At 39.2% G+C, this 23,748-nt stretch overlaps 1 protein-coding gene across 1 annotated transcript; it reads left to right on the top strand.

The window, feature by feature from the left end:
• Window positions 1–8,778: 8,778 nt before the first annotated feature.
• On the top strand, window positions 8,779–23,227 carry LOC112721745 (uncharacterized). The gene is made up of 2 exons (XM_025772780.1): window positions 8,779–8,887; window positions 22,689–23,227. Exons 1-2 carry the CDS (start codon window positions 8,779–8,781, stop codon window positions 23,225–23,227), a joined length of 648 nt encoding a protein of 215 aa, XP_025628565.1.
• Window positions 23,228–23,748: the final 521 nt, after the last annotated feature.

Here is a 23,748-nt window from a genome sequence, read left to right as displayed (position 1 = left end):
TTGAGATGTGAGGTCTGAGGCAAGAGTATCCCACTCACATCCTTTCGGATCAATAGAGTGTGCAGGCGCAAAACCCTGGACAGTGATCCGAGCAGTATATCTCGGGGTTCCCATTGATTATTCCGAAGGGCGACATCTCCATGGAGATGTGTCGGGTTGGCAGTTGAACCGACAATGTGATATCACAACCAATAGGACAGGAATTCATCATATGCATTTTCTATCTGTTTGTATGCTTTGACTACTTGTAATGTTTTTCCTATTTGTATAACATGCCTATTTGCTATTTGAATTATCTGCCTTACATGACAATAATTATGTTTTACTGGCATTGTAATTAATTGTGAATTCTACTAGGATTGAGAAGGTTTGGAAGGCGGTGGTGATGGGATTGCATGGAGGATAAATTGGTGAAGGCTGTGGGACAGCGGTGTTTGGTTAGAATAGAAATCCCCAAAGATAGATTACCCGGTTTACTTATGTTAAGATTTATATAATTATGCTTATTTATTTTAGTGTGCCTAAGATGAGATCTTGTGATGGATATGAAGTCTAGGATTGCCTTTGGCATCCCAGGATCTTATATCCTACATCACTGGGCACTGTTACCATACTGAGAACCTCCGGTTCTCATACCATATTTTCTGTTGTGTTTTTCAGATGCAGGTCGCAACCCACCTCGGTGAGTTATTTTGGATGGTGACAGAAGCGGAGGATCCAGATACCTGTTGGGTCTTTTTGATGTATTTTGCTATACATCTCTCACTTTTGTATTTTGTTTTGCCTTGAGGCTTGTATTGAGAGAACAAAACTTGTATAAGCTGTTTTTACTGTCTGGTTTCATGTACGGTCTGTATATGACGAGCCGGCTTAAACTCTGCGAGCCGTTGCTAGATTCTTTTGGATATACTACTATTATCTTTGCTATATCTTGTCCAAATCTTGTTCTTTAAGTTAGTAGCTTTGCTAGTACATTTGCACTTTTTAAATCCTATTTTTGAGCTATATCCTTCATCGGGCTTCTAGATTATAATAATTCTTTCTATATTATTCGTATGAGTTTAGAATTGTCGTAGTCTCTGATTAACCTTTGCTTTACGATGCGAGGTAAAGCTTAGGCTAATTAGGGTGTTACATTTAGTGGTATCAGAGCGGTTCGTCCTCGTGAGCCTGAGGGATGGACCGATTGTGCTTCATTGCATACTCTGTATGTATTTTCTTTGATGCTATTAGGTTATCTACTTGATATATGCATAGCATGCTTGTTTGTGAGTGCCTGTTTGGGATAATTGAAGCACTAGGCTTTTGATATTGAGACTGATCACCTTGATATCGATTGTTGGTGTAGACAGGAACCCTAATGGCCACTCGCGGACGAGGTCGAGCATGTTCCCGAGAAAGTAGAAATGCGCAACCGGCTGACAGCCATGCCAAATTCATGGCGGCTATGGCTAATCTGGCAAACACTATAGAGGCTAATGCTGCTGCGACTCTGCAAGCTGTGTAGAGATTGGGCCAACCGGCCGGAAACGGAAATGGGAATGGAGAAGGGAATGCTCATGATAATGCTGAGGGAAACGGCGATAATGCGGGAGGTGTTCCGATGACTTTGGCGACGTTCCTCAAGGTTCATCCGCCAATTTTTCGAGGATCAACCAATCCAACAGAAGTGGACAACTTGTTCTAAGCCATGGAACGTGCTTTACAGGCGCAACACGTTCCGAATAATCAGTATGTTGAATTTGCTGCTTATCAGCTAGCGGGAGAGGCCCAGCACTGGTGGCAAGCAGAGTGCCGCTTGCTACAGCTCTAGAACGCTGATGTCCCTTGGGATGTATTTCAGACGGCCTTCTACAAGAAATATTTTTCTGAGTCTGCAAAGGAAGCGAAGGAAATGGAACTTATGCAGCTGAAGCAAGGTTCCCTATATGTGGCAGACTACACAAGCAAGTTTGAGGAACTCTGTAGGTTTTCTAGGGTATGTCAGGGTGCCCTAGAGACCTATGAGAGCTGAAAGTGCATCAAGTACCAAAGAGGCTTGAAGGACAACATTATGACCGCTGTGGCTCCAATGGAGATTCGTACTTTTTCTGACTTGGTGAACAAGGCGAGAGTGGTGGAAGAGTATGCCAAGATGGTAGCTTTGTCCAAGGACACTCATGGAGGAAGTTCAAGTTAGGGATGTGGCAAGTATTTCCATCCGAGGGGTCAAAGCTTCAAGAGAGGAGAAAATGCGCCTCAAGGTCAAGGAGGCTTCAGAAAGAGCACTCAGGATCAGTTTCAGCGTGGCAGGCAAAGGGAGAGGAAATCAGAGTAAGGTTTCTCCGGATTTGACTTATGTGCGTTGTGGACGATTTCACCCATATGAATCTTGCAAGATTGGTTTAGATGGATGTTTCAACTGTGGCTTGCCTGGTCATATTGCGAGGGATTGCACTCGTGGGAAGAATCTGAATGTGGGTCAAGGTTAACATCAAGGTCTAGTCTTTGCTGTGAACGCCAAAGATGCTTCCAAGGCGGATCCGTTGATGAGAGGTATTTGTTTAATTGGTGATTAGACTTTAATTGCATTATATGATACTGGAGCATCACATTTGTTTATTTCGTTTGCTAAAGTTGAGGAACTAGGCTTGAAAGTGTCAGAGTTAGCATTTGATCTGCATGTACATACTCCGCATCAGACGGTTATAACTAGGTCAGGGTGTAGGCAAGTAGATTTCAAGCTTGAGGGTAGAGACTTCGTGCATGATTTGATTTGCTTACCAATGGTTGGGTTGGAGATGATTTTGGGGTTTGATTGGTTGGCGAAGAACCGAGTTTTATTGGACTGCTTTGAACGGTCAATTCAGTTTATGCCAGAAGGAGAAAAGGGAGCAGTGATAGCTGAGGGCTAGTACCTGAACTCTGTGATGGTGCACTGTAGTGGGGAAGAGTGTCAGGGTTATATTTTGTTGGCTGCGAACACGTTAGGTGATAATCAGGAACTAGATCAGATACCGGTGCTTAGAGACTTTTCGGAGGTATTCCCAGAAGATATCCCTGAATTCCCACCTCAATGGGAGATTGAGTTTGCGATTGAATTGGTGCCGGGAGCCGGACCAGTGTCGATTGTGCCGTATAGAATGGCTTCGATAGAGCTGGCAGAATTAAAGACTCAGTTGGAAGAGCTTCTGAACAAGAGGTTCATTCAACCTAGTGTATCTCCGTGGGAGCGCCACGTTTACTGGTGAAGAAGAAGGATGGAGGAATGCGATTGTGCATGGATTATCGACAGTTAAACAAAGTAACTGTGAAGAGCAAGTATCCATTGCCAAGGATAGATGACTTGATGGATTAACTACAAGGAGCTGGAGTGTTTTTTAAGATCGATTTAAGATCCGGTTACCATCAGATAAGGGTGAAGGAGGATGATATCCCTAAGACTGCATTTATGATGCGTTATGGACACTACGAGTTTGCGGTGATGTCCTTTGGGTTAACGAATGCACCTGCTATTTTCATGGATTACATGAACAGGGTCTTTCGTCCCTTTCTGGACAAATTTGTGGTGGTTTTCCTAGATGATATCTTGGTTTACTCTAAGAGGTGAAGGAGCATGAGGAACACTTGAGAATTGTGTTACAAATATTAAAGGAGCAAAAATTGTATGCTAAGCTGTCGAAGTGTGAGTTCTAGAAGGAGGAAGTAAAGTTCTTAGGCCATGTGGTAAGCAAAGGAGGGATAGCTGTGGATCCTTCTAACGTAGAGGCAGTGATGGAATGGGAAAAACCAACTATGGTGACGGAAGTCAGAAGCTTCTTGGGCTTAGCTGGATATTACCGGAGATTTATTGAAGGATTTTCCCGGATTGCACTACCGATGACTAAATTGACAAGGAAGGAAGTGCCTTTTGTGTGGACGTTGGAGTGTGAAGAGAGTTTTCAAACTTTGAAGCATAAGTTAACTTCAGCACCTATTTTAATCTTGCCGGAACCGCATGAACCATTCGAAGTGTACTATGATGCTTCCTTGAAGGGTTTGGGTTGCGTGTTGATGCAACACCGGAATGTGGTGGCTTATGCGTCGCGTTAGCTGAGACCGCACGAGGTAAATTACCCAACTCATGATTTGGAATTAGTGGCGATTTTGTTTGCATTGAAGATTTAGAGACACCACTTGTACGGAGTGAGGTTTAGTGTCTTTTCTGATCACAAGAGTGATCTCAAGTACATCTTTGATCAGAAAGAGCTTAATATGCGCCAGAGAAGGTGGATGGAGTTTCTTAAAGATTATGATTTTGAGTTGAGTTATCATCCTGGAAAGGCGAATGTGGTAGCAGACGCATTGAGTCGGAAATCTTTAACAATTGCTTGGATGAGAATCAAGGAAAAGGAACTAGTGGATAAGTTCGTGGATCTTAAGCTGGATATTGGTGAAGTTGCCAGAAGAGTTTGTTTGAATCAGTTGCAGATCTTGAGTACCTTTAAAACAAAGATTCAGAAGGCTCAGCAAGATGAGCAAAAGCTTCAACCATTGTTTCAACCTGTTGGTGATAAAAGGCTTGGAGAATTCACCAAGGATGATGAAGGGTTATAGAGATATAAGGGGAGAATTTGTGTACCAGATGTTGGAAGTTTGAGGCAAGACTTGTTGTCAGAAGCTCATAATAGTGGGTTTTCTATTCATCCCGGAAGTACGAAGATGTATTATGACTTAAAGAAGATGTTTTGGTGGCCTGGGATGAAAGGTGATGTAGCTACAGTGGTATCCAAGTGCCTGACATGTCAGAAAGTGAAGATAGAGCATCAGAAACCGTCAGGGATGCTACAGCCTCTTGATATTCCTCAGTGGAAGTGGGAAGGAATTGCAATGGATTTTGTGACCGGTTTACTGACGAACGGATTTTTGCTAGTAAAGAATTTCACAATAAATTCTCGTTGCTAGTATAGTTTCTAAACCAACAAAGAATCCTTTCATACAAAAATTTGGTTGTCACTAAAGCAAACCCAATAGAATAAATCGAAGTATTTAAACCTCGGGTTGTTGATGAACTGAAGATTGATGGTTTAGAATTTACAATAAATTCTCGTTGCAAGTATAGTTTCTAAACCAAGCAATCATCCTTTCATACAAAAGTTCGGTTGTCACAAGTAACAAAACCCAAAAAAAATAAATAACCGAAGTATTTAAACCTCGGGTCGTCTCTCAAGGAGTTGCAGGGTAGTATGATTTATTATTGGTTATGGTAAAATTGTATATTTTTGGGTTTTTTGAAATAAGGAACAGGTAATTTAAATGGCAAGAAAAATAAATTAATAATTAATAAAATCTCTTGGCAAGGTGTAAGAAATTGAAGTCCTATCATAGTTATCCTTATCAGGTGTGATAAGAATTGGATTCTGCTCCCACTTTAATTAACCCTTGCTAAACAAAGGAAAGTCAAGTGAACAAATTGATTTGATCCTCAGATCCCAGTCAACTCATATGGAAAGACTAGAGTTATTGGAGTACAAATCAATCAGCAAGGAATTCCAATTTCATTTAACAGCTGAGTTTGATAACTCAAGTGTTGCTAAGTACTTAACCAAAGCCAAAAGGGGAAAATAAATCTAAATTGAATTGAAATCATTCATAAATAAATTAAAGCAAAATCAAATCTGAAATACCTCAAATTATATTAAATAGAACATTCAAATCTTAACATGGAAAAGTTCATAAGCCAAATTGAAAAGATAAATAACAATTAAAGTAATGGAATAAATAAAACTAGAAAGTAAATTAAAGGAACATTGAACCTGTGATTGAAGAGATCATAGCTTAAACATAATAGAAATCCTAAATCCTAATCCTAAGAGAGAGAAGAGAATCTCTCTCTATAAAAACTACATCTAAAACCTAAAAATTATGTATTACTAAGTTGTTCTATCTCTCTATTTTTGATTCCTCCATTCTCTGGCTTATATTCTGTGTTTCTGGCTTGGATTTGGGCCGAAAAAGGGTCCAAAAATCGCTGGGGGCATTTTCTGCAGATTCTTGTACGTGGCGTCTGTCACGCATTCGCGTCATCTGGGAGTTTTTCTTGTTACGCGTACGCGTCAGTCACGTGTATGCATCAGTCACGCATACGCGTCATTTGTGTTCTGCTCAAGGCGCACGTCTGCGTCGTCCACGCGCACGCGTCGATGCCATTTCGTGCTAGGCATGCGTTCGCGTCGTCCATGCGTTCGCGTCGCTGCTCTTTTCTTCAAAACTCTATTTTTTTGCTTTCCTTCCATTTTTGTATGTTTCCTTTTTGTCCTTTGAGCCATTCTTGCCCTATGAGATCTGAAAATACTTAACACACAAATCACGGTATCGAATGGTAATAAAGGGTAATTAAAATTAATATTTTTAAAGCATAGGAAATATATTTTTCACATATATTATAATATAAGGAAGAAATAGTAAAACCATACAATTTACATGAATAAGTGGGTGAAGAATTGATAGAAACACTCAATTTGAGCACAAATTATATCATAAAATATGGGTTTATCAACCTCCCCATACTTAAACAATAGCATGTCCTCATGCTAAATCCAAGAGAAAGGGTAAAGTTAGAATGGTGGAATCTCATGCAATGCAATCTATTCTAAATACAATCTACCTACATAAATCATGCAATTTTAATTATTATCCAACTATATACATAGAGCTTACATGTGGTTAATTTGATTCATATTTTCAAGGAATTATATATGTATAGCCAAACCTAATTCATGTTAAAGCACTGTCACAATTGAGTTGGGTTAAAAATATTTCATAAGCTTGCAAGACAATTAAATAATTAAACAGAGATATATGGTGATGAGCTATTGAACCCTCACTGGATTTTGTGTTTACTCTCTAGACACTCAGTGTTTGGGGTTAATCACTCTATTCTTTTCTATTCTTGCTTTCTAAAAATTTGTTCTTCATCTAACCAATCAACAAATATAGAATGTGTACATACAAACATCATGAGGTCTTTTAAAGGTTGTAATGGGGCCAAGGTAAAGGTAGGGATATATATATATAAGGCTAAGTCAGCTATAAGTTGAATCCTTAATTAGTCTAAGATCTCACCTAACATATATATATATATATATATATATATATATATATATATATATATATATATATATATATATATATATTCCATATAATTTATAACTTTCTTGGGGTTCCCAATTTTTTTCACTTTGTGTCACATACTCATGTACCAAATTTGTTTTTGCTTTTACTTCTATGTGCATTGATCTCTCTACTAAACTTATTATTGGGATAATTTTGTCTCCTTATTTACTTATTTAACCAAAAAGTTTTTTTTTTGAAACATAAGCATATATCAATGCAGATGGTGTTTTGGTTTAATTTGATTTTACATGAGCATGCTCCCAAAATCCTTATTATCTTATTGAATTAATCATTTCCTATCAACCCACGTTCTCACGTTTTCTCACACTTAGTGTGTATCACAATTTCTATCTTAAGCTAACCAAGGATTCAACTTGGGGTTTTTATTTTATTTTTTTGCTTAAGGCTAGTAATGTGGTTATAGAATAGAAGGGGATTTAAAAGGCTCAAGGGGGTTGACAAGGGTGATGTAAAAGGTAGGCTAATTTGAGATAAGTGAGTAATTTAAATAATGGCCTCAATCATATATTGGTATGTATCTACATTCTATATTGGACATATAGATTAAAACAAAGTAAAGATTACCAGAATAAAAAAGAAGGGCGAACACACAAGAATGAAATAATTATGGTTAAATAATGTAACCATACAAATAAGCTCAAAAACTCACAGGTTGTGTTTTCTCTGGCTCAAAAACCATATATCAGTTATGTATGTCATGCAAGTAGAAATCAAGGGTTCCCATTATTCTCAATGTGAATCTTATGGTGGCTCTTAAAATCTTAGTGTTTTTCCTTGAAAAATGTTGTTTAAATTAACCAATCATTTATTGCTATATATATACACAGTGTGTGGATTGTTGTGATTCTGTTATACTAAAGTCTTTAGTTTACTCTTTTTTTTATTTTTAATTAATCCAAGTTATCGATGCTAAAAGAGTAAACTAAACTAATTAATCTATATGTTCTATATCACAACTTAATAACTAAAATTGCAACTAGACTAAACTAAATATCTAAGATAAATATATAAACCAAAGTGCAAAATGCAGAAATACTGTAAAAATACAGAAGAAAAAAATGTGCAAGTATTGGAAGACAAGATAAGATAAAAATAAAAATAAAGATAAAAATACAGAAAAATAAGCAAAATAGGATAAAAAAAGAGTGTCTCAAAAGTGGTTCACCAAAATAAAGTATGCCGGAGATGGCGACCTCCCCACACTTAATTAATAGCATTGTCCTCGATGCTCACTCAGGCTGAGTGTGAGAAGTGTCATCTCCAGAAGGATGGGCTGCTGGTGACTCTGTGGTAGGCTAAGGGTCTGCAGTCTCGGTAAGTGTAGGAGGAGCTGCCTGCTGAAGCGGAGGCTCTGTCTGTAGAGGAATCTTCGGATCTGCGACCTAGATCTGGTGGGGCTCCTCATGGTGTGGTGCAGCCTGCTCGGGTCCTCCCTGCTCAGCCTGGGCGGGTGCCTCCTCCTCATGATCATATGCCTCCACATCAGAAGGCTCAGAAGCGGTGTCAGGCTCGGAGGGGATGTCGCTGCTGGATCGGATCATCAACTTTAGGTGCTCATAGCGTCGCTTATTGCGACGCTCCATACGATCCAGGCGTGCGAAGAGGCAGTGCACCAGATGATAAATGGGCTCAGGAGCAGGCGGAGGTACAGTGGATAGAGCTGGTGCAGCAGTGGATGCAGAAGGGGAAGCTGAAGATGTGGCAACCTCAGCAGAAGTAGTGAGAAAAGGAGGTTTGTACCCCAAAGCCTGAAACTTTCTGCTGTGAGGAATGATCTTCTTACAGTCTGCAGCAGTTGGCTTCTCATCAGCAAGCTCCCAAGACACATCAGCTCGGCGACCTAGCTGGGTGATCAGATAAGGGAAAAGGAGAGTGCCTCTGACATGGGCCTTGGCCATAGAATACCTGATGAAACGTGGAAGATATAGGTCCTTACCCTCCATCACACACCAGATGAGGGTGATCATAGCAGCGGGCACCTCTGTCTCATGAGTGCTCGGCATCACGTAGTTACTCAGGATCTGCTGCCAAAGCCGAGCCTCATCATTCAAATATATCAGCTTGATTCCCTTAGGCATCACTGTATTCTTTCCCATGACCCATGGGGCAGTAGGATCAAGGGCTATTCTCTGCTTGACTGCGTCCCAGTCAAATCTCATGTATCTCATATCCTCTTCAGCCTTTTGGTAATCGTCAGGCTGATCTGACTTAGGCTGAAGCAGAAGGATATCCTCAATAGCTTCTTTAGTGACTAAAATCTATTTCCCTCTAAGGTGCACTGCATCCAGGGAAGTCTTGAAATAGTTACAGTAAAATTCTCTGATTCAGGATGCATTGACCTCTGTCAAGTTCCTTTCCAAGAAGAACCAGCCTCTTTATTTTATTTGTTCGGAAGTGTACTGGGTGAGTTCTTCTAGGATTTTAAGAGTTCTTTCTAGGTAGAGGTTCATGGAAGTGGCAAACACTGGATACTTTAGCTCACAGTATCTGTTTGCAAATTTGACTTGATCTGTGGCAGTGAGGAACTGGTCGGCCTTTTCCTGTGGGGTAAAGTTCTTTTTCCGCCAGGAATCGTCGTGAAGGAGATCCAGGATAGAGGAAGGAGATCCAGGATAGAGGTAGAAGATTCTCCTCTTTTCCGTTTGCCTGTAGTTGCCTTGCGTTTTCCCTTACTCTTGGGATCAGACATCCTAAAAAGCAGAAGTTGCAGGATATAATTGAAGAATTAAAGTAGGAAAACAAGTAGGCAAGTAGGGTTTTGTCAATGTAAGCATAAAGGCAAAAGAGCAATAGAAGCATGAAATGAGGTAAATATATGTACATTTTGGATTGAATTCGAGTTAAAAGTCTGAGATTAAAAATCACAATCCAAAATATATTATAAGTGGAATTCAAGTTAATTAGGAAAAATAGTAATCATGCCTTGAGTTAGAAAGTTAAAGTAGTTAGGTAAAAACCAAAAAAAAAAGAAGTTAGAAAGTGAAGCTGGTTAGGAGTTAAAAAGGGAGTTAAAGTGAGTGGCATGAGAATGGTTTTCCTAGTTACCAAGAAATTCACAAACTTGAAGAACAATTAACTCATATTCAAGCAAGGATTGCAGTTTATTGATGATAATTCTTATAGATAAAGTAAGTGTAAAATGAGAATGAAATCATCAATAAGCAATTTATTACTCAGGGAACCAAAAGGAATAAGAATGCTAGCCCGTGCATTCATAAATTGGGTTGGTTGTAGCTAACTAAAGCAAAATACTGAATTTCCAAATGAATACATGAATGGGGTGGATTAAACCATAAATTTGCAGAAAATTAGGCAGTATTCCGGCTAAAATTGGATGTTCCCGGGTAGTAAAAAGCAGGAAAAATCAGTTCATATGAAATTAAATAGTGCTGAAAAGATTAACAAATAGCAAGAACATTAAAGAACAATTTAACAGCAACATCAAATATGAAGAACAACATATGAACAACACATCATCACATCAAATTTAGAATTACGAATCAGATAAAAAAAGTTAGCAAGAACGGTGCAATTATTAGGCCTAAATCCACTAACCACATCCTGGCTACCTAACCACCTAAAATCCACTACAATCATGCATCTCTAACTATCCTATTTCGAACAAAAACTATAAAATATGTAACTAATTGACTAATTGGAAAACAAAATCGGTGTTTGGCGGAACCTGATGTGTAGAAACAGAAAGTAGGCTCAGAGAGATGGTGGCGGTATGGTGGTGACACAGCGGCGATGGGTGGCAGCGCGGCGGCGGTCCGAGGTGGAGGCAGGGGCGGTTTGGTGGTTGTGGGTGGATAAGGGTTAAAGGGGGGGGAGGGATTGAAGGTTGTGTTGTGGTGGCTGGTGGTGGCGCGGTGGTGGCGGCTCAGTGATGGGGCGGCAGCAGTGGGGGTTTGGTGGTTGTAGAGGGAGGAGGAAATGGGAGAAGGGGAAGGGGAGAAGAGGAGGGAGGAGAAGAAGAAAAAGGGGGGGGGGGTCGGCGGTGTGGTGCGGCGCGGCGGTCGGGGCTGGGCGGCCAGGAGTGGTGGTGGTTGGGGGATGGGAGAAGAGAGGTTGCAGAGGGGGTGGGGGGGTTGGGTGACGCGATGGGTAGGGTTTCACGTGAATGGGAGGTTAGTATTTTTGAATCCACGCGAACGCGTGGAGCACGCGATCGCGTGATTTGGGCGAGAAAGGGGTGTGACGCGGTCGCGTCGTTGACGCGATCGCGTGAATTAGGTAAAGGGTAAGGGACGCGTACGCGTGGAGCATGCGAACGCGTCGCTGAAAATTGTGCTAAACGCACAGTTCCAGCGTCGTTTTGGCGCAACTCTCTGTTTTCAATGGGGTCCATAAAATCCACACGACGCGTACGCATCGCTCACGCTTTCGCGTGGGATGTGCATAGTGTGAGTGACGTGTTCGCGTCAGGGACGCGAGCGCGTGGGCCGATTGCACTCAACGCACAACAGCCGCACGATTCCAGCCCAACTTTCTGGGCGTTGGATCTTACGCCGATTTCCAGTCGACGCCCACGCGTGGCCTGCGCGCTCATGTGGGTGATTTTTTTTATTGCAATTATGCATTATGCAATATGCAGTGCTAATATGGGTGATATGAATAATTCCAGGTTCAATGAAAATAGAATAAATTAAAACTTAAAAACAAATAAAACGAAATAAAACTGAAATTGAAAAAGGAACGATCATACCATGGTGGGTTGTCTCCCACCTAGCACTTTTAGTTAAAGTCCTTAAGTTGGACATTTGATGAGCTTCCTGCTATGGTGGCTTGTGCTTGAAATCATCCAAAAATCTCCACCACTGTTTGGCCAACAGCCTCCGGCATCCCATACTAGGCATGTAAAGCCTTTGAGTAAATTCAAACAGGTTCTCAGATTCCCGGGGTGTTAAATGTCAGAATAGATTCCAGGATCCCAAACCTTGCTCTTATATCCGCCTTTGTCTTGATTTATATTTTTCCAACCGGGCGGTTTGGAAGTTGCATTCTCACCAAGATGGCCAAACATTCTCCGAGACCCATTCAATCTAACTCGAAACCAATCCTTACACTTCAGATTGAAGCGTGGAACCTTATTGAATCTTGCATACCAGCCTTGAGCACGAACCATTTTCTTTTTACTCTTAAAGACGCAAAGAGCTCTAAGCTGACCATCTGTTTCAAGTAAACCATATTCAAGTGGAAAAGTAAAGATAAAAGCTAAGGATTTTACCCACTTGAATTTAGTATTGGGTGGTAATGATCTTGGGATATGTGTTTCCAGTGGTTTCGCAAGCTCTACTCCCTCGTGTTCTTCTGTGAATTCCTCCACTTCGTTGCAAATTTCTTTAATTTCAACCACATCTTGATCCAAGTCTTCGAATATCTTCCTCATCACTCAAGTCATAAGTTGGAGGTTGTAAAAAATCTACCTCTGCATCATCTTCGTATTCACTTGGGGGAGATTCTTCCCTCTCAAAGAATTCACTTGCGGATGCAAGTTCATTACTAGGAGAACTTGACTCGTGATCTTCATTATCAAGGAAACTTGCTTGTTGAGTTATTCCGTCCAGGTCTTCATAGGATTCCTGCTTCGGGGGTTGTGCACTATCCTCCTTAGCATCAACTGCACTTTTCCTGACGGAATTCTCCACAATTCTGGATTTTCATGGAGGTTCAGCATTTCCTAAGTCTTCAACCAATTCTTCTTCTTCGATAATTTCAGCTTCCTCCACTTGTTCCAGTACAAAGTTATGCTCCGTACTGTCCAGTGGGGTTTCTAGTATCTCCTTCATGCTGCGTTCTTCATTAGTTTGCCCACATGAAGCCATGGGGGTTCTTTGAGTGTCCGAACGTCGGGAAGGTAGTCTATTTATCGCTTGATTCAATTGGTGAAGTGTGGCATGAAATTTTTTGAATGTTTCCTTGAGTTGCTCCCTTGATTCTTGAAGTGATGGATATGGACATGGTGCATAGTGAAGTGGTGGTTCTTGGGAGTAATTGGGTTGGAATTGGGGTGGATACGGGTTAGGGTTATATGGAGGTGAATGGCGGTAGTTGGCTTATGAGTGTGGTGGTTCAAAGCTGTATTGAGGAGGTGGTTCATAGACGTATGATGGGGCTTGTCCGGTAATTACAAGGGGGTACACCATAACTATTGTTCTGACATGCATTATTGAATGGTCATCATCCATGATAGTTTGGAAGGTGTTGTTGCCTAAAGGATTGATCAGATCCTCGTGGCTCCGTCCATCTCTGATTGTTTTGACCTTGATGCATGTTCTTTTTATAGCTTCCATTCCTTTCAACATTATTAGAACCAAACTCAAAGCGATAGGGGTGAGAATTCATAGTAAATAATAAAAATTGAAAGCGAAAATAAAAACAAATAAACAAGCAAAAGAAAATATTTACAATAACCAATAATAAGGCATACAGTTGCAACTCCCCGGCAACGGCGCCATTTTGATGAACTGAAGATTGATGGTTTAGAATTTACAATAAATTCTCGTTGCAAGTATAGTTTCTAAACCAAGCAATCATCCTTTCATACAAAAGTTTGGTTGTCACAAGTAACAAAACCCAATAAAAATAAATAACCGAAGTATTTAAACCTCGGGTCGTCTCTCAAGGAGTTGTAGGGCAGTATGATTTATTATTGGTTATGGGAAAATTGTATATTTTTGGGTTTTTTGAAATAAGGAACAGGTAATTTAAATGGCAAGAAAAATAAATTAATAATTAATAAAATCTCTTGACAAGGTGTAAGAAATTGAAGTCCTATCATAGTTATCCTTATCAGGTGTGATGAGAATTAGATTCTGCTCCCACTTTAATTAATCCTTGCTAAACAAAGAAAAGTCAAGTGAACAAATTGATTTGATCCTCAGATCCCAGTCAACTCATATGGAAAGACTAGAGTTATTGGAGTACAAATCAATCAGCAAGGAATTCCAATTTCATTCAACAGCTGAGTTTGATAACTCAAGTGTTGCTAAGTACTTAACCAAAGCCAAAAGAGGAAAATAAATCTAAATTGAATTGAAATCATTCATAAATAAATTAAAGCAAAATCAAATCTGAAACACCTCAAATTATATTAAATAGAACATTCAAATCTTAACATGGAAAAGTTCATAAGCCAAATTGAAAAGATAAATAACAATTAAACTAATGGAATAAATAAAACTAGAAAGTAAATTAAAGGAACATTGAACCTGTGATTGAAGAGATCATAGCTTAAACATAATAGAAATCCTAAATTCTAATCCTAAGAGAGAGGAGAGAACCTCTCTCTCTAAAAACTACATCTAAAACCTAAAAATTATGTATTACTAAGTTGTTCTATCTCTCTATTTTTGATTCCTCCATTCTCTGGCTTATATTCTGTGTTTCTGGCTTGGATTTGGGCCGAAAAAAGGGTCCAGAAATTGCTGGGGGCATTTTCTGTAGATTCTTGTATGTGGCGTTTGTCACGCGTACGCGTCATTTGCGTTCTGCTCAAGGCGCGCATCCGCATCGTCCACACGTACGCGTCGATGCCATTTCGCGCTAGGCATGCGTTCGCGTCGTCCATGCGTTCACGTCGCTGCCCTTTTCTTCAAAACTCTATTTTTGTGCTTTCCTTCCATTTTTGTATGTTTCCTTTTTGTCTTTTGAGCCATTCTTGCCCTATGAGATCTGAAAATACTTAACACACAAATCACGGTATCGAATGGTAATAAAGGGTAATTAAAATTAATATTTTTAAAGCATAGGAAACATGTTTTTCACATATATCATAATATAAGGAAGGAATAGTAAAACCATGCAATTTACATGAATAAGTGGGTGAAGAATTGATAGAAACACTTAATTTGAGCACAAATTATATCATAAAATATGGGTTTATCAGTCGTCTCTCAAGGAATTGTAGGGAGGTGTGTTGCTTATAATTGGTTTTGAGATTGTATCTTTTTGGGTTTTTTGAAAGGTTGAACAACGAATGTAATTGATAAAAAAATAAACTAATAATTAAGAAAGCTCTTAGCAAGGTATGGGAATTAGAAGTCCTATCCTAGCTATCCTTATCAATTGTGACATCAATTGTCTATTGCTCCCACTTAGTTAACCTTTAACTATAAAGAAAAGTCAAGTGGATGAATCAATTTGATTCCTCAAGTCCTAGTCAACTCCTAAGGAAAGACTAGCTTTAGAGGGATCCAAATCAACTAGAAATTTTCAATTATCAATCAACAAAGGAGTTTGATAACTCAAGAGTCTCCAATTACTCAACCAAAGCCAAGAGGAGAAAAACCTACTCTAAAATCCAACCAAGCATTTTATCAAACACTTGGAAGGCACAACATAAAAGCATAGAAAAGCAATAAGAGATAATAAAATCCAAACAACCAATTGAAAGCATCAATAACATAAATTGAAGAAAGCAATCATAAATATGAAATACCTCAAATCGCATTAAATAGAAAATCAAATCTAACATGAGAATTCATAAACTAAATTGGCAACATAAAGTGATCAACAAGAGAAATAGATAAACTAAAATACTAGAACAAATAAAAGTAGAAGAGAAACTAAATTAAGAATCCTAAAACCTAAGAATCCTAAAACCTAGAGAGAGGAGAGAGCCTATCTCTCTCTCTCTCTAGAAACTACATCTAAAACCTAAAAATTATGTGAATGAAAGTTGTATGAATGAATGAATGTGTTTCCCCCCACTTTGCAGCCTATAATCTGTGTTTTCTGGGCCGAAAACTGGGTCCAAACTCAACCCAAAATCACCCTCAGCATTTTCTACGATTTTTGCATGTGGCGCATGTCACGCGTACGCGTCACTCTCGCATACGCGTCAGGTACGTGCACGCGTCGCTATGGAATGCGCCAAATCATGCGCACGCGTCAGGTACCCGCACGCGTCGTTCCTCGCTGGTCAGCTCCTTGGTTTCTTGTGTTCCTTCCATTTTTGCAAGCTTCCTTTCCATCCTACAAGCCATTCCATCGAATGGTATAAAAGGACATTAAAAATACACAATTTAAAGGCATAGGAAGCAAGTTTTCAATCATAGAACAGAATCAGGAAGGAATTGTAAAATCATGCAAATTATATGAATAAGTGTGCAAAGACTTGATAAAAGTCACTCAAAGTAGCACAAGATAAACCATAAAATAGTGGTTTATCAATCTCCCTACACTTAAACATTAGCATGTCCTCATGCTAAGCTCAAGGAGATAGAAAGAATGAATGGGAGAAAGTAAGACTTCATGAAATGCAACCTATATATGATGCAACTGTATGCTAAGATGTTTCTATCTACTTGGTTAAAAGTAAACAAGTTCTCCAAGACAAACATAAATCAGATTTCACTAATTCAAATCACACAATAAAAGACAAGTAAACTTGTAAGAAGATAGCTCATGAAAGCAGGGAACATAAAATCAAGCATTGAACCCTCACTGGAAGTGTATATGCACTCTAATCGCTCAAGTGTCTAGGGTTAATCACTCTACTCTTCTCTAGTCATGCTTTCTAAAACTTTGTTCTTCATCTAACCAATCAACAAATATTTAGTATACAAATGCAAACATCATGAGGTCTTTTCAAGGTTGTAATGAAGCTAAGGTAAGGGTGAGGATATATGTATGGCCAAGTGAGCTATAATATGAATTTTTGACTAGCCTAAGCTCTCACCTAACACACACACACTCTATGTAATTCTAAAATCATGCCTAGCTACCCAAAATCTCACTTTTGTACATTTCACATACTCATGCATCAATTTTTTTATTCCATCACATGTGTTTTGATCTTTTTATTGAACCTAGTATTGGGGTGATTTTATCCCCTATTCATTTGTTTCTTTTCTTTATATATATATATATAATTTTTTTCATAAATGAAAATATAATATATCAATGCATATGGTTTTTTTTTCTGATTTCACATGAGTAAGCACCCAAATTTCCAATATTTGTCAGTAAAAACACAACACATTCTCATCAACCCAAGTTCCCACAATTCCCCACACTTAATTGATATACAATCTCTATCTTAAGCTAACCAAAGATTCAATTGGGGTAATTAATTGTTTTTCCGTTTAAGGCTAGTAATGTGGTAATATAAAGAACAAATGGAAATTAAAATGCTCAAAGTGGCAAACAAGGGTAATTGAAATGGTAGGCTATTTGGGATAAGTGAGCTAATAACAATTAATGGCCTCAATCATATGTATGCATGCAAATACACTAAACAAAGGACATATAGAATGGAACAAACCATAGATTGCAATCATAGAAAAGAAAACACACAAGAATAAAATTTATGGTTAAATAATGTAACCATATAATTAAGCTCAAAATCTCATAGGTTGTGTGTTCTTAGCTATAAACCATGTTCCAAATTACAATTTTCAAACAAGTTTTATGGAAAAAGTTTTAATTTAAATTAGTGAAATGCTATAAAAAAGGTTCTTGCAAAAGAACTTATCACTCCAACCAAGTAGTGGTAAAATATGCACAAAATCAAGCAAACATGCAATCAAACGTTCAAATGCAACAACTAATTTAACAAAGAAAATTAAACATTGGTGTTGAGAAGGGAATAACTAACCGACGAAAGTCGGTATCGACCTCCCCACACTTAAAGATTGCACTGTCCTCGGTGCATGATAAGATGTGCAAGTGGATGGGCTGCTCTAACTGATGCTTTTCTCCAAAAATTGTGCAGATTAACTTGTCTGTCGTCCCATGTAAAATTTTTCAGTTTCCCTTCTTGATGGCCACCCTGAAAGAAGAGAAAAGAAGAAAAGTAACCCAGAAACAAAAATAGGAAAACAAATAAAATATGGGTAGGTTAATGCCAAATAATGAGGGTCTCAATTACATGGTAGCTACAACATGCAAGTGAGAAAACAGTAGAAGCAATTGGCATATCAATAGTGCAAGAATTGCAACAATTGGGGAGAGAGAGTGGGTAATGAGAGATAATATAAATTTATGTCAATGTAAAAGGAATACAAGTATCATAAAAGATTGGCATTGACGGATAAATAATATCATCCAACAGTGTAAAACAAGTCACTAAGCACCAAAATAATACCAGAAAAGATACGACAGTTGAATAAGAACAATTAACACCAATGGTAAAATAATAAACTTAGAAAAGAAAATAAAACAGGCACAAGATTAAAACGCAATGAATGAAAGTATGCAAACCAATTAAGTAAAATAGAATGAAGGAGAATAAGGATGAGAAGTTAAAGAAATGAAGAAGAAGAAAGTAAGAAAGGAGGAGGAAAGAAGGAGAAATAAGAGAAGAAAAAGGAGAAGAAATGAAAAACAGGGTGCGACGCGGGTGCACAGGTCACGCGTGCGCGTGAAAATGGACACGGCCATGCGACGCGTAAGCATCTGGGATGCGTACGCGTGGGTGGTCTGAAAGAGAAAGGACGCGCACGCGTTAGGGACGCGTATGCGTGGGTGATTTTGTGCCTCTAGCACAGTGCCATCCCCAGACCATCACAACTCTCTGTTCAGCATGCTATTTACACCGATTGCCATATCCACGCGTGCGCGTGCTTGACGCGTACACGTGGGCTTGCTTGTGCGCAGAGCATGCTTCCTGACCCACTCCCGCCCAACTCTCTGTTCAAACTTAATGTTTTTCGCACTCACATATGACGCGTGCACATCCTAAACGCTTGCACGTCGAATGAGTTTTTTTTATATGCAGAATGCAGGTGATGATGCAGAATTTATGAATTAACACTGAAAAAATAAAATAAAATAAAACTAAGAATAAAAATGAAAGATCATACCATGGTGGGTTGTCTCTCACCTAGCACTTTTAGTTATTGTCCTTAAGTTGGACATTTGGTGAGCTCCTTGTTATGGTGGCTTGTGCTTGAACTCATCCAGGAATCCCCACCAATGTTTGCAATTCCAATAGCCTCCGGGATCCCAAACTAGGTGCATAAAGCCTTCAAGCAAGTTAAAGCATGTGACAAGGCCCCAAGAGTGTTGATTGCTAAAATGAATTCCGGGGTTCTAAACCTTGCTTTTGCACTCGTCTTCAAGTTGATCATCATGATTCCATTTGGGTGGTTTAGCCTTGGAATTCTCATGTAAGCACCCAAACATCCTCCTAGACCCAACCAATTGAGAATTATACCAACCCTTACAATTAGGCCTTGAGCTTCCAACCATAATGAACCTAGGATGGTGTTGCCAACCGCTAACCATCTCCCTTTTACTCTTAAAACCGCAAATAGCTCTAAGTTGTCCATCCGTTTCAAGCAAACCATATTCAAATGGGAAGGTAGAGTTTAAGGATAAGAATTTTACCCACTTGAATATTGTGTTGGATGGTAATGGCTTGGGGGAAGGTATCTCCAGTGGCGGCCTTGCCAATGTATGCTTCACTCCCTTGGGCTCCTCTTTGATGATCTCCACCTCTTGACAAGATTTTGCAACATTAACCTCTTCCTCTAGTTCAATGGGAGAGGGTTCAATTGTAGGTAAAAACTCATTAATTATTGAACCCATCTCATGATCAACCCCTTCAAAGTCTTTAACCATGATATGCCTTGGAGGTTGTACACTATCCTCAATGACTTGAGATTTCTGTGGAGGTTCCGCATCTCCTAATTCTTCAACCACTTCCTCTTCTTCTATAATTTCGGCTTTCTTCACTTGATCTATTACAAAATCGAACTCCTCCTTGATGTCTTTCCGTACCAATTCTTCAGCTACTCCTTCATCTTCAAGGGTCTCTACTTCCACAATTTGGGCCTCCTCGTGCTTCTTTTGAAGTATGGGTGCGTGAACTCGATCCATTAAATCCCTGTGCCGATCCCTTCTCTCTTGTTCCGTGTCAATAGCATAATTGGGATCATGTTGCTCTTAGATTGATGCATCCATACAGGATATAAGAGTTTAGAGAGTAGAGGTGAGACTAGTGAGAGTAGAGGTAAGTGTGGTTTGAAGCTTTATTTGCCCTTGGCGAATAACACTAAGGGTGTTTCCATCCAGTAGAGGTTGGGGTGGACAGGAGGGTTCATTTGTTGGGAGAAAGGGCTCATAGTGGGAAGGCGGTTCTTCTTGGTAAGGATATGGAGATGGTGAATATTGAGGTGGTGGTTCTGGGTATGGTTCATATGGTTCGTATGGTAGTTGGTGTGGTGGATAAGGGTTATGGGAAGGTGTTTGGTAGAAAGGGACTTATGAGTATGGTTGAGGGCTATATTGAGGATGAGGCTCATAGGCATGTGGTGGTAATTGTTGACAAGTACAATAAAGAGCACCACATCCATTAAATTGATATGCATTAGGATTAGAGTTATACCTCTATGAGACTGAAGAAGGTTGTTGCGAAGAGGGTTGATCAAATCCTTGTCGCTCCTCCCATCTCTGATTGTCCCAACGTTGATGCATGTTCTCATTATAGCTTCCATTCCCTACAACATAATTTGAACCAAACTCATAGCCAAAGGGGTGAGAATTCATAGTGTCAAGAGAAAATAAAAACACAAAAACTAATAAGGAATAATGAAACTAAACTACTAAAACTAGAAACAACTAACAAAGAAATGAAAAAGCAAATTTATTCACAATATTCACAATAACCCATAATAAGGCACATGTTTGCAACTCCCCGGCAACGGCGCCATTTTGACGAACGGATTTTTGCTAGTAAAGAATTTACAATAAATTCTCGTTGCTAGTATAGTTTCTAAACCAACAAAGAATCCTTTCATACAAAAATTTGGTTGTCAATAAAGCAAACCCAATAGAATAAACCGAAGTATTTAAACCTCGGGTCGTCTCTCAAGGAATTGCAGGGAGGTGTGTTGCTTACAATTGGTTTTGAGATTGTATCTTTTTGGGTTTTTTGAAAGGTTGAACAAGGAATGTAAATGATAAGAAAATAAACTAATAATTAAGAAAGCTCTTAGCAAGGTATGAGAATTAGAAATCCTATCCTAGCTATCATTATCAATTGTGACATCAATTGTCCATTGCTCCCACTTAGTTAACCTCTAACTATGAAGGAAAGTCAAGTGGATGAATCAATTTGATTCCCCAAGTCCTAGTCAACTCCTAAGGAAAGACTAGCTTTAGAGGGATCCAAATTAACTAGCAATTTTCAATTATCAATCAACAAAGGAGTTTGATAACTCAAGAGTCTCCAATTACTCAACCAAAGCCAAGAGGAAAAAAACCTACTCTAAAATCCAGCCAAGCATTTTATCAAACACTTGGAAGGCACAACATAAAAGCATAGAAAAGCAATAAGAGATAATAAAACCCAAACAACCAATTGAAAGCATTAATAACATAAATTGAAGAAAGCAATCATAAATATGAAATACCTCAAATCGCATTAAATAGAAAATCAAATCTAACATGAGAATTCATAAACTAAATTGGCAACATAAAGTGATCAATAAGAGAAATAGATAAACTAAAGTACTAGAACAAATAAAAGTAGAAGAGAAACTAAATTAAGAATCCTAAAACCTAAGAATCCTAAAACCTAGAGAGAGGAGAGAGCCTCTCTCTCTCTCTAGAAACTACATCTAAAACCTAAAAATTATGTGAATGAAAGTTGTATGTATGAATGAATGTGTTTTCCTCACTTTGCAGCCTCTAATCTGTGTTTTCTGGGCCGAAAACTGGGTCCAAACTTAGCCCAAAATTGCCCCCAGCATTTTCTGTGATTTCTGCATGTGGCGCATGTCACGCGTACGCGTCGATGGTCTTCTTCGCGTGTCACGCGTACACGCGTCGTTCCTTGCTGGTCAGCTCCTTGGTTTCTTGTGTTCCTTCTATTTTTGCAAGCTTCCTTTCCATCCTACAAGCCATTCCATCAAATGGTATAAAAGGACATTAAAAATACACAATTTAAAGGTGTAGGAAGCAAGTTTTCAATCATAGAACAAAATCAGGAAGGAATTATAAAATCATGCAAATTATATGAATAAGTGTGCAAAGACTTGATAAAAGCCACTCAAATTAGCACAAGATAAACCATAAAATAGTGGTTTATCATTTACCAAGGACTAGGTCGGGATTTGATGCGGTTTGGGTGATCGTGGATCACTTAACCAAATCTGCTCATTTTCTGTCTATTCGAGTGAACTGTTCTATGGAGGAGTTAGCAAGGTTGTACATAAAGGAGATAGTAAGGTTGCATGGTGTGCCATCGAGCATAGTATCGGACCGTGATCCCCGATTCACATCAAGATTTTGGGGAGCTTTTCAAAGAGCTTTCGGTACGAAGTTATGTCTCAGTACCGCATATCATCCGCAAACTGATGGACAGTTGGAAAGAACTATTCAGACGTTAGAGGATATGCTGAGAGCATGTGTTTTGGATCAACACGGGAGTTGGGACCGTTACATGCCATTGGTGGAGTTTGTGTACAACAACAGCTTTCATGCGAGCATTGGGATGGCTCCGTATGAAGCCTTGTATGGACGGAAGTGCCAATCTCCACTTTGTTGGTATGAATCTAGTGAAGTGAGTGTATTGGGTCCAGATTTGATAGCAGAGACCACTGAGAACATTAAAAGGATTCGTGCAAGGATTCTAACTGCTCAGAGTCAACAGAAAAGTTACACGGATCAGAGAAGAAAACCGTTAGAGTTCGAAGTGGGAGAACATGTATTTCTAAGGGTTACACCAACAACTGGGATTGGAAGAGCAATTAAGACTAAGAAGTTGAATCCGAGGTTCATTGGACCATTTGAGATTCTAAAGATATTCGGGCCGGTGGCATATCAAGTAGCTTTACCACCTCATCTGTCTAACTTACATGACGTATTCCACGTGTCACAGCTCCGCAAGTACACGTTGGATGTTGCTCATGTGTTGGAGCCTGAGTCAGTTGAGTGGAAGGAAAACTTAACTTTTCAAGTAACACCAGTGCGTATTGACGACACTAGTGTGCAGAAGTTGCGAGGAAAGGAAGTTTCATTGGTTAAGGTTGCTTGGGAGCGAGCAGGAGTTGAAGAACATACTTGGGAATTGGATTCCGAGATGCAAAAAGATTACCCCGAGCTTTTCTCAGGTAATTAAATTTTGAAGGCAAACTTTCTTATTTGGTGGGGAGAATATAAGAACCACAACTAATCAACCGGTTAATTAAGTGATTAATATTCCCCAAAATAGGATCCAAAAAGTTAGAATGAGAATTTGAGGTTTTAAATGTGATTTTTGGACTCAGTGGGTCTTTTTGAGTCAAAAAATGTGTTTTCTGCAAAAAATCGTGAAAAATCATGAACCGGCAGTTGAACCGGTTGAATCGGTTCAAGTCTGCCCGGTGCTATGCGAGAAAAAGTGAAAACAGTCAAAAACCTTAGAAAAAGATTAGAAATGGAAAACCGGGCGTTAATTTTAAAGGTTTGGCCTGAAGTTGGGCCAAACGGGCTAAAAACGCTAATGGGTTAGACCGGGCCCAAGTTGGGCCCAAGCCCAACATATATAAAGGTTCATTTAGTGAACCCAATTCAGCACACAACACTTAAACACACACACACCAGCTGAAAGGAGAAGAAGAGAAGAAACCCCCATTAACACTATTTATATCCATCTTCTCA

This window comes from Arachis hypogaea, chromosome 11 (assembly GCF_003086295.3).
Source record: "Arachis hypogaea cultivar Tifrunner chromosome 11, arahy.Tifrunner.gnm2.J5K5, whole genome shotgun sequence".
NCBI classification, from domain to species: Eukaryota; Viridiplantae; Streptophyta; class Magnoliopsida; order Fabales; family Fabaceae; genus Arachis; species Arachis hypogaea.
The sequence above is the reverse complement of the archived record's forward strand: the minus strand, read 5'-3'. Positions and strand labels throughout refer to the sequence as shown.

What these genes read in the sequence shown, in the direction of transcription:
- LOC112721745 (XM_025772780.1), top strand. Translation starts at nt 8,779, where the DNA reads ATGGGCTCAGGAGCAGGCGGAGGTACAGTGGATAGAGCTGGTGCAGCA. An exon ending in AGAAGTAGTGAGAAAAGGAG is followed by an intron (nt 8,888 to 22,688) that starts GTTTGTACCCCA and finishes TATTGGGTCCAG; the next exon opens with ATTTGATAGCAGAGACCACT.